At 39.3% G+C, this 11,118-nt stretch overlaps 1 protein-coding gene across 1 annotated transcript; it reads left to right on the top strand.

The window, feature by feature from the left end:
- Positions 1–1,445: 1,445 nt before the first annotated feature.
- nmt2 (N-myristoyltransferase 2) lies at positions 1,446–11,106 on the top strand. Its single transcript, XM_044034478.1, has 12 exons — positions 1,446–1,642; positions 3,197–3,314; positions 4,691–4,832; positions 5,383–5,501; positions 5,583–5,674; positions 5,769–5,885; positions 5,997–6,167; positions 6,253–6,361; positions 6,466–6,636; positions 6,730–6,897; positions 7,271–7,408; positions 8,405–11,106. Exons 1-12 carry the CDS (start codon positions 1,533–1,535, stop codon positions 8,423–8,425), a joined length of 1,476 nt encoding a protein of 491 aa, XP_043890413.1. The 5' UTR covers positions 1,446–1,532; the 3' UTR covers positions 8,426–11,106.
- The last annotated feature ends 12 nt before the right edge of the window (positions 11,107–11,118 follow it).

The raw sequence follows: 11,118 nt of genomic DNA, 5'->3' as shown, positions 1-11,118 counted from the left end.
CTGAGAGTGCATAAACAGTTCATTGCAGGGAGTAATGGACAGTTTGATGGTGTCATGCATTGTGTGCATTGAGCTTATTGGCACCATGGAGGCAACAGTGGCACAGAGTCAAGATGGATGTATTACTGAATGGGCCAACTGTGAACACAGGCCCAGATGCCCAAAGGGTCAACAGCTTCTGAGCATCATTTTTCCAAAAGAACACAAAGAAACAAACATGATTAACAAAACGACAAAATTTAAGGCCAACCACAACACAAAACAACTACAGAGAGTGACATAATCACCACAAGGAGACAAAAAATAACTTAAGTGATGCAAGATGTCTATAAAGATGAAACCACTACAAATAATACTTAATGTTTGAGGGAGATTTTTTTTCCCCTAGATTTTATATTATACAGTTATTACACGTTGATATGTTTGTAAGTAAATAAAATACCAAGACCATGTCCAGGCGTGCAGAGAGAAAGGATGGAGCTGTTTCCCGTAGAAGTAGGGTGTAGAGGATTCCCAGCACAGTCTGTGTGGACAGCACTTACGGCACTTGGAATATCAGGCAAAGAGGATGGAAGACAGGTGTGAGCAGGATTGGAGAAGCAGGAAAAAGAGCCCATTGCTGGCTCTGGCATAAACGAGGAGGAGGAGAGCAGATGGGCAGTGATTTGGCCACCAGTGCAGACCTGCCAACTGGAGGGTGTCACAGTTAAGGGTCAAAACACCTGGTGAAGGTTGGACAACATCGGCTCCAGGCTGAAGGTCACAGTTGTTCCATGAGGGGACTGCATGTGTGACATCCTTGGATATACTTAACAAGTTAATATTCTTACCAGCAAAAGTTCTTTTTATTTTATTGAATATCACAACATAGAACTTTGTAGAGCAAACAGTTGGTCGCCTAAGAAATTCTACATACACGATGCTGATGGAAGTACATGTCAGTTCATATGGTGGTCGATCACTACTTGTCTCATATGGTCAGATACATAAGCAATATGTTGTTCCCAGAATTGTGTAAATGTTGTAAATGTATTGAGTCTTGGCATGCTGCAGCTTTAATGGATCTGTAATGGGCCATTAATTCCAGCCATTTTGACTTGTGAGCTCAATTTAGCTTGCTCGGTTTTAGGTTGCATGATGGCTCACTCTTACACTGTCCTCACATGTACTTTTCCTGCAAAAATATCAGCCACATTCCACCCACATACCTGATTGTAATTCACGTAAATGCTCTCCCAAGACCAATGCTAGTTGGGGAGGCCTATTCAGCCAGTTCTGCTACAAATTAATAACCAGTAGTTCTTGTATCCTAATATTAGATGACCACAGGCACTACTAGACTAGACCTACAGTATTTCAATGTAAAAAAAAAAAAAAAGAAAAAAAAGTGGGAGTGTGGCTCTGTTATTCCTCGACTGGCCTCTAGATGGTGTGGTTTCCTCCGGTATTCTCTTTGTTTTTTCCATCCCTAGTCTGATGCCAGTGATCTCTGTCATACGGCAACTGACTGTTTTTTTTCAAACATTTTGGTGATGGCGGAGGACAGTGAATCCGCGGCCAGTCAGCAGAGCCTGGAGCTGGACGACCAGGACACCTGCGGCATAGACGGAGACAACGAAGAGGAGAATGAGCATATGCAGGGGTGAGGACGGCCTGTCCGGTCTGCCGGGGAAACGCACTAACGTTATCTCAGGCAGCCTGTTTGTAATGTATATGTGTGTGTGTGTGTGTGTTTGTGTGTGTGTGTGCTCGGTGGTGGATGGCTAGTGCAGTTAGCCAACGTTAGCTGACACAAACACAGCCTGGCTGTTTCTCACAGGGCCGTCATTTCAAGCCAGGAGAGGAATTGCACCAGGATGTGTGCCATTGATATTTTAAGCTTTCTCAGCGAAAGTGCTTCCCAGTAAAACTCCCGCTAGCGTGCGGCTGAATGACACGGTGACAGCTAGCTCATTTACAAGGACCGTGAGGTAGCTAACATTTGCCTAGCGCAGCTGTCATTCGTTGCTATGGTAGCTAACACGTTAGCTAGGTGCGTGCGCGCGTGTGTGTTTATATATTACCTCATTAAGACCTGCACACCTACTTTGTCCTCCTGGGAAAATAACCACAGTCTCAGTGAAGCAAAAACTCATTTCTGAGTTCCTGGTTAAAATTAGGATCAGTGCAGGTGGGCAACCTTTTTCTTTTTAGTGACATAAAGAAATAAAGTGGTAACACTACAATTTTGTAGTATAGTAACAATATTAATACAAGTTATTTAGTAATAGCTTTGTTGTAACAAAAGAAAATATGTGTGGGAAACAAGGAAGGATGCATTTCATATTTATAATCTGGTAATTATCAAATTCGATGACAAAATATTCTCATGAGAAGTTGTTATACTGAAGGTAGACTGAAGTCATTCTCATCATTGCCTTGAGATTACTTTGGTAACAACATTGAGTTAGTGTACTATTATTTGGTTATTACCACATTATCGCCATTGTTTTGACTTTTTGATTCCATGTTGGAAATTGCATTAGAAATAATATGGTGTCACCCTAATATTAATGTACAGTGTCACCAAAAAAGTGAGTGGCAAGAAATTATGACAGCGCATCATCTTTTAATCTCCAAGAATCTTGAAGAGTCTTGTTAAAACTCATCCTAATATGCAACAACATGCATAACCACATTTACATTTTTTAAATACAAAAAAGACAGGATGTTGACTGGTGATATTTAAGCAAATTATATTGTGACATAAATATTCTCATTTAAGTTGTCCAGCCTTATTCTGAAATAAATATAAACATGAAACTTTACATGGACTGTCTGTAGCAAAACATCCAAGATCAAAATAGAAAGCTATTTTTTACACTGAATCATTTTTAGCAGTAATTTAACTGCACTTCCTGTGACTGCTTCAAAATAAAAGTCAGAGTGTGAAGATGTACTGCAACCAAGAGTAATTTCATCCAATGTCCAGGATAATTGGTAACTGGTCAAGTTGCTGTGTGACAATGCTTGCATGTCTAAGATTAAACTATGCTGCTTTTCCATTTTTCAGGATCGTTATGTTTCCTTTATGAGGATATGTTGGGATGGATAAAGCTAGTCTGTAGGCCTGGCCTGGTCTGGATTTAGGCATATATTTTGTCCACGTGTGGGTTAGTGTCTGTGTCTCTCTCTTACGTAACTTCTGTCTCTGAAGGAGTCCAGGTGGAGACTTAGGGGCCAAGAGGAAGAAGAAGAAGCAGAAGAGGAAGAAAGAGAAGCCAAGCTCAGGGGGAGCCAAGTCGGACTCTGCCTCAGACTCTCAGGAGATAAAGGTGACTGATCTGAAACATGCACAATCCATAATCCATAACTGATCTAGTAATCGAGTAATCACTTCCATTATTGTAAATGGACCAGTAAGTGTCATCCAGCCCTGGCCTAGACTCTGCTTGTGGCCTACACCAATCACATAGTTTAATTATCTGTAATTATAGTGATAGTCATTTGTAATCCAAACCCCATTTCTTTATTATTCTAGATGTATTTTGCTCATGTCCACATTACATCCTAATTCTAGAGCCCAGGATAAAACCATGTTTTATGGAATGTTACGTTATACCGTATCAATATCTTTGATCGCTGTTGGCAGGTGCTTCCACAGCTGAATTGTTGATTAGCCTACTTGGCCAAAAAAACTCCACGCCATTGTTTGATCAAAAAAAAATAAACAATGTAATTCTATTCTGCACACTGAAATGTTAGTGTAATACTTGCTCCATAATAAATTAACAATTAATCGTTTTCAAATGGAATTTCCAAAAATTTACATTCTGAACCTTTTAATGTTCAGCCTTATGTAAGAATGTACAGTAGTTAATATTTTGATGGTATCGTGCAGTAATCTCATTTCAAATGTACAGAAAGTATTTAACTGAAGCTTTGACTCTTTGACTCTTGCAGTTTTTAATAAAAAACCCTCAGAGATGTGCAGCATCAAGCTTCCAAGGAATACCACATTATAGCAGGAAAAAGGTTCAGCTTAAAGGAATACTTCCCTGATTTGCATTTATCTTTGTATTACTAGAATAGGGGTAATAAAAAGTGCAGAATTAGCGTGGCAGTTTCAAGCCTCAGTCCAAGACTCGAACCAAGTGTCACTGGTGGTCACGTTACAAAAAAGAATGAAGATATTTCTCAACTCAGGGGATACTGAGGTTGGGAAGAACAATTTTTCAAAAATACTACCCCTATTCTAGTAATACAAAGCTCAGTGCAAATCGGTGAAGGTAAATTGGTATTCCTTTAAGGCTCAAATCAGTGGAAGTGAAATGAACAGAGTTCATACAGTTGTGTAAACCTGGAATACCTCGATATTCCTTATCAGGCATGTGTTTTTTGTTTTAAAGAGATATAATTCTCACATATGTCATGTTTTCGAATTATGTGAGACATTCAGCATTTGGCCATTTGATATGTCATTTGACACACTCATTGAAGATTTAGTTCTTTTCAAACCACCTAATGTGTATGTGTATGCTACAGTGATCAGTGCCTGTGTCCATCTGTAATCTTTTTGTTTCCGGAGGAAAAAAACAGTTCAAAACCAGTTCAAACTTCACTGTTATCCTAATTTTCTAGTGGTTTAGTGCCCCTTTGTCATTTTGGGTTTGCTGAAGGTCATCATCTAATGATTGTTGTTCATTTGCAGAACCCTGTTTTGCCCATTCAGAAGTTGCAGGATATCCAAAGAGCCATGGAGCTTCTTTCCTGCCAGGGTCCAGCTAAGAGCATTGATGAGGCAGCCAAACACAAGTACCAGTTTTGGGACACTCAGCCTGTGCCAAAGCTAAGTGAGTACTTCACTGTTTCATTATTATTATTATTATTATTATTATTACTGGCATCAAATGCCATTTGAATTGTGCTGGAAAGCATTCCTTGGTTACTCATCAGCTCTTAATGATCAAGCAATATTAATCATCAGCTTCATTAATGGTAAACGTAATGGTTGAAGTAGTCTCAGCTGTCAACATATGGTTTCATATTGTCATTCTTTTAACAGTGTTTTGATGCACCATTGCCATCTCCTGGTGTCAGATAGTTATAGTATTTCCTCCTTTAAGCCACTGTCCTAAAAACCTGTCAGCTGTGGTATTATATTAAGCTGTTACCATGACAACTTTTGGCAAGTCTGAGAGTCTGGTCTGTGCAGGAGCGCAAGTGCAACATTAAGTCAACACAACAGAAGCAGATTTCATACATTTCTGAGAGATGCTGTCATCAGTTCTGTGGCTTTAGCTATCTTGTATTTTGCCGTTGACTCAGGATTAGTGCAGTCCTTTGGAATTTTGTCCTGGTTGAACAAATAGTTGGACATTTTTCTATGCTATTTCTATGTAGATGAAGTAGTGACGAGTCATGGGCCAATTGAAGGTGACAAAGAAAACATCAGACAGGAGCCATATTCTTTACCTCAAGGCTTTATGTGGGATACGCTGGATCTCAGCAATGCAGATGTAGTGAGTACAGCAACACTTAAACTACAGTAAATATAGTTAAATTATGTATAAAAGGCATAACCGGCTGTGTTTTGTTTGCAGTTGAAAGAGCTATACACTCTGTTAAATGAAAATTATGTGGAGGACGATGACAACATGTTCAGATTTGATTATTCACCAAATTTTCTCAAATGGTAAGTTTTTGATTTGGATGTTGTTCTAATCTGTGGCTAATGAAATACACTTACAGCTGTCAGCTCTCAGGCTAAACATGTGTTCCCCTCTCAGGGCACTGCGTCCACCTGGATGGTTATCACAGTGGCATTGTGGTGTGCGAGTGTCCTCAAATAAGAAGCTTGTTGGCTTCATCAGTGCCATCCCTGCAGATATACGCATCTATGACTCGTGAGCACTCGCCACTGATCATTTTCAATACATTATCGAAGCACTCTGCACTGGAGGAGTTAATGGAAAATGCCTTTTACACTAATACACAATCTATCTCTGTTGCTCAAGGCTAAAGAGGATGGTAGAAATCAACTTCCTGTGTGTCCATAAGAAGCTGCGTTCAAAGCGTGTTGCTCCTGTGCTCATCAGAGAGATCACAAGGAGGGTGAACTTAGAAGGAATATTTCAGGCAGTCTACACAGCAGGAGTGGTGCTGCCTAAACCTGTGTCCACATGCAGGTAGGTATACTGTGCAGCATTCACTCATGAAACACAAAGGTCAGTTAAAAACAACTCTTTTTGACCCTTAAACTTTTCTGTCCAGGTATTGGCATCGTTCTTTGAACCCCCGAAAACTTGTGGAAGTTAAATTTTCCCACTTGAGCAGAAACATGACGCTGCAAAGAACCATGAAACTCTACAGACTACCAGATGTAAACACTTCACACCTGCCACTCAGTGCTCGCACTTTACATTTCTTAGAAAAGACACAAACTTATGTCGTCTTCTTTTCTCTCACTCTCCTCACCTCGTACAGAGCACCAAAACTCCTGGTCTGCGGCTCATGGACAGACGTGATGTCCGCCAGGTCACCGAGCTGCTTCAGAAATACCTAAAACGTTTTCAGCTCGCACCTTCTATGGGCGAAGAGGAGGTGGCCCACTGGTTTTTGCCACAGGACAACATAATTGACACATATGTAGTAGAGGTATGTGGAATCGGGTTCTAGCCTCACACTAATTGGGCTTTTGTGTTGATTCGTCTGTGTTTGAACAGCTGCTGTGTCTATGTCTCATCTCAGGGTGCTGGTGGTGTTCTGACAGATTTCACTAGTTTCTACACTCTACCCTCGACTGTGATGCATCACCCTCTCCATAGGAGTCTGAAGGCTGCTTACTCCTTTTACAGTGTTCATACACAAACCCCGCTACTGGATTTAATGAATGACTCACTGATCCTGGCTAAACTGGTAATGCTAATCTCTATTGTCATGATTTGCATGTCGCTCCCCAGAAATAAGGTTATCACCATTAAAGGAGGATTTAAATATACTACCCTTATGTATGTTTGTATTTAATTGCTTTAAAATTTAAATTGTCTGGTGCTTGGAAAAGGGAGCAGTGAGCAAACAAGGCCTCTGTTTGTCTTGCAGTTTCGCCATTAGATGTCACTAATTCTTACACACTGGACATTTAAATGAATGAAATGCAATAGAAAGATTTATTTCAGCCTTCGAAATGTAAAAAGGACAGAGTCATAATGTATTTTCAACCTTAGTTCAACTGGTTGTTGATGGTTTGTCATTTTTGACCATTGTGCTTGTCGTTCTGCTTATTCAACAGAAAGGTTTCGATGTGTTCAATGCCTTGGATTTAATGGAGAATAAGGTGTTTCTGGAGAAGCTCAAGTTTGGCATAGGAGATGGAAATCTGCAGTATTACCTCTACAACTGGAAGTGTCCCCCCATGGACCCTGATAAGGTCAGTAGGAGAATTTGACTGAGCTAAAGATTGTCAACACATCAGGGTCTGGTCTTAAGAGCCATTAATGACCAATCCAGTTCATTTGTCAACATAGCGCAAGTTGTCTGTTGTCAACATTTCACCATCACACAATATGACAATATAAAGCAGGATTGATTTAATAGCAATAACTGACAGATTTCATCATTTACTCCATTATTACACGGACGATGGTAGCTCAGTGGTAGAGCAACTTGAAGGTTGTGGGTTCAGTTCCTGGCTCTGCTAGTCAAAGTCAGTCCGATGTGTCCTTGGACATGTTGCATGTGCTGGCAGCGTGTGAATGGGTATGAAAGATGAGTGACAGAAAATGCACTGTACATAGATGCCCTGTATGAAAGGGTGAATGGCAAAACTGTAGTGTAAAGAAAAGTGCTATATAAATACAGACCATTTACCATTTTATTATGATTACTCATCTCATTATTATAAAATGTAGCTGCATTTGCTTAGCTTTTTGTCATTTTTGTTGATATTGTTAGTTTGGTCTTTGTGAACCACAACAGTGTGACATTATTTGTTTTTCTGCTTCCTTCAAACTGCTGAGCAGCCGGGTTTTTTGAGCAGTGGGCACTCAGTATTTTCAGTCATACTCCAACCCTTTTGCAGTTATTTTCTCAATGTTGCTGTTGCCTCCGTTTCTCTTGACATAATACAACTTCTTGTACACAGTGTAAGGATTTTGCTGGGCAAAACAAGACCTGAAAGCTGCTATACTGCAAAACAGAGAGAGTTGTGTGGAGCTGAACGGCTTAATCAACGTTGTGTGAAGTCATTTGACAAAGGTTTTAAGGCAACAACCGTTTGTCTGTAATTAAAAGTTTTGCATTACAGTTTTCTTAATTGTCTAAAAAATGAATAGCACCTACTTTCTTAAAAATGTAATGTTGCCTATTATAGTTTAATTAAGTGATGTGAAAATAGATTTGTTGAAAGGTGTTGTCTGTGTTTCAGGTTGGTCTCGTCCTTCAGTAGCAGGCCTCGTCACGGCGGCTACTCTCAATCATGATGGTGGAGAGGTTCTCACTGAACCTCGGGCTACTTCTTACCTGGACGTACAGGTAGCCCCAAGCTAGACAACGAAATCTACAACAGTAAAAACCAACCTGGTGGCCGGAAGGCGGTTCAAACCGGGCACTTGTGTCATCAATAACATTCTCAGTTCACCTGGAGCTGAAAAAAAACTCTAAACCATCAACATCCTGAATGTGAAGTCATGCTATGCCTGAGATACTCATACAGTACAATGCTCCAGACATGAACAGTCACATTTAAAAACTCACCTAATGTGACATTCGAGAGGATGCCTTGACATTTGTAAATTTTGTTTAGCTCTTCCTCAGCTGACACTTTGTCACACAGGACGTTTCTGTCATTTAATTTCACTGAGGGAAACATGTAAATGATAATCAGCAAGTAATCTCAGTCAAATATTATTAGCAACTGTTTCTCTGTTGGTCATCCTGTCAAAAACAAATAGTTATTGTGTCACAGCAACTGAACAGTTATTATTCCCGCGTGTTCTCATATTAGTGTGGTCTAAAGTGTCTCTGCTGACTGTGCTGGGGCCTCAGTAGATGTAGAAATGCTGAGGCATTTCCTTTTATGAGACGTGTTCTGGAAAAATATAACTTTATAATCATTCATTTTTTTCCAAGTAGAGACACACAAACTGTCAAATAACACATAAAAAGATAAAAAAAAAAGGAAGGTGTCATCCAACTGGTTACTTGATATACATGATTTTGTTAAAAACTTATAGTTTCTCGTACATTAAGATCATGTTTATTCCTGTAGTGTGCATTTAGGATCTGGGAGGCCTTGTCCTAAGTATTTTTCCTCTGATGTAGTGTAGACATCACTGAGTTTGTTCATGGGTTTCAGTGGTTATTTAAGAAGAATGTATTACATCAATGAAGCACAATTTTTTAGTTCTTAAACAAGCAAAAGGTCCTTAAAGGGTTGGATAACCCAGATTTTAAAAAAAGGGTAGTGGAACATGGTATAAACTCATTGTTTCCACAAAGGATGTAAGCTGTTTTTACATTATAAAACTGTTTCTAGAGATTATATTTTTAATACAACACAATAAAATGTGTTATTTGGTCATAGTGACTGATGTGTTCATGCTGATCTTTGTTATAACAAAAACAGTAACTGCATAGAAGTAATTTGATGTCAGTAAAGATGTGTGAGTGTAAGTAACAATAAACAGGACACACACCAAAAAAAAATTTGTACTAAAATATTTTCAAAATTGTCCAGTTGTTGGTCTGGAGACAGTTTTATGGTTTAAAATGTGCTTATTTGCTTTGAAGGAGTACATGTTCTCAGTTACGTCACTTTAAAAACAGCCAGTTTCTGTTTTATTTTGTTACATTTGTTGCCGCGTTTCTCTCTCCTTATTTTAAGTAGCCTGTTGCAAAGCAAAAAAAGCTGTCACTGTAAAACTGCTGAGGTACATGTCTGCAGTTGCAAGCATTTCTGAACATAATGTGTCGTTACGATTCCATCCTCTCACTCAGTGTGCCCTTAACCCAGGTCTCAGTTAAATAAGACTTAAAGAGAATTGAGCACAGCTCTCAAAAGTCATTTCCAACAGCATGTAGTCCAAGTCTAGTGGCTGAGTCAACAATCAACGCTTGCATCAGTATCTGCATCAGTTTGAAATGTGAGCTTTTCCTGTTTTTCCAGGTGTGTTTCTTTATTGACTGCTCTTGATTTGTTTTAATGGTACTGTATTTTGTGTGTCTGAAAATTATTCTGTAGGTTATTTTTTCAGTGCGTTGCGCAGCTAAATGCGTGAAACACTTCTGATATTTATAACTGTACTTTGCGAAATGTCTCTCAGACGTCATTCTTACACTTAATTTCCAGGATTTTCCTCAACTTCCCAGTTAGGTGGCTGACATCAAAGCAGATGTTTCGTTGTCAGGATGTTTCCTGAGAAGTTGTTGATGGACCTCTTGTTTGATCATGGTTTATTTAAAATATTATAATTGTTTTTTAATGGTCTTTTTTTTTACGTTTGTTTTCCTGTTCTAGGTAAAGGCTGCAGCCATTTTTGTTGTTGACATTTCTGTATGTAATGTGATTTCCCTCTCATCCCTTTATAAATATCAAGCAAAGAACCGAAGGACAGTCAATGTTTCAGGACTCAGATTTCTTTTCTACCACTGAAAGGTTGAATGAGTTACATTCATACTGATAGGACTTACCAGGATTACTTAAAACACTGAATATCAGAGTCAAGAGTGTGCCTCGTGGATTTTGGCTGTCACAGATGTGTTGCCTGCAGCTGTTTGAATGAACCTTGAGCATGTCACTTTTGCTGCTGTGTTGATTTTTAGACTTGATGTTACTAGCTACACCCTTTAGTGAGAACTTGACCCAAATTACCTGCCTTATTTAAAAGATTTGTTTCCAGAGATTTTGGGGATGGGGTGAGCAGGTTGTACTTTTGAATCAGCATACAGCTTTCTCTAACTGAAGACTGATATTTTTAGTCAGATCCATTGTAAGCTGTGGAACAAGCTGATGAACATGTACCAGCATCACATATAGACATGACCACACGCAAATAACAATCCGTTTCAATACACGTCGGCTATACCAGCATGGATGTTTGATTGAATAAACTCACTTTACAAAAGGAACACGAGTGACGT

The sequence above is a fragment of the Solea senegalensis genome, linkage group LG9, assembly GCF_019176455.1.
Source record: "Solea senegalensis isolate Sse05_10M linkage group LG9, IFAPA_SoseM_1, whole genome shotgun sequence".
Lineage (NCBI taxonomy): Eukaryota > Metazoa > Chordata > Actinopteri > Pleuronectiformes > Soleidae > Solea > Solea senegalensis.
This window is presented reverse-complemented; position numbering and strand designations above follow the sequence as displayed.

What these genes read in the sequence shown, in the direction of transcription:
- nmt2 (XM_044034478.1), top strand. Translation starts at nt 1,533, where the DNA reads ATGGCGGAGGACAGTGAATCCGCGGCCAGTCAGCAGAGCCTGGAGCTG. An exon ending in GATATACGCATCTATGACTC is followed by an intron (nt 5,886 to 5,996) that starts GTGAGCACTCGC and finishes CTGTTGCTCAAG; the next exon opens with GCTAAAGAGGATGGTAGAAA. An exon ending in CCCCCATGGACCCTGATAAG is followed by an intron (nt 7,409 to 8,404) that starts GTCAGTAGGAGA and finishes TCTGTGTTTCAG; the next exon opens with GTTGGTCTCGTCCTTCAGTA.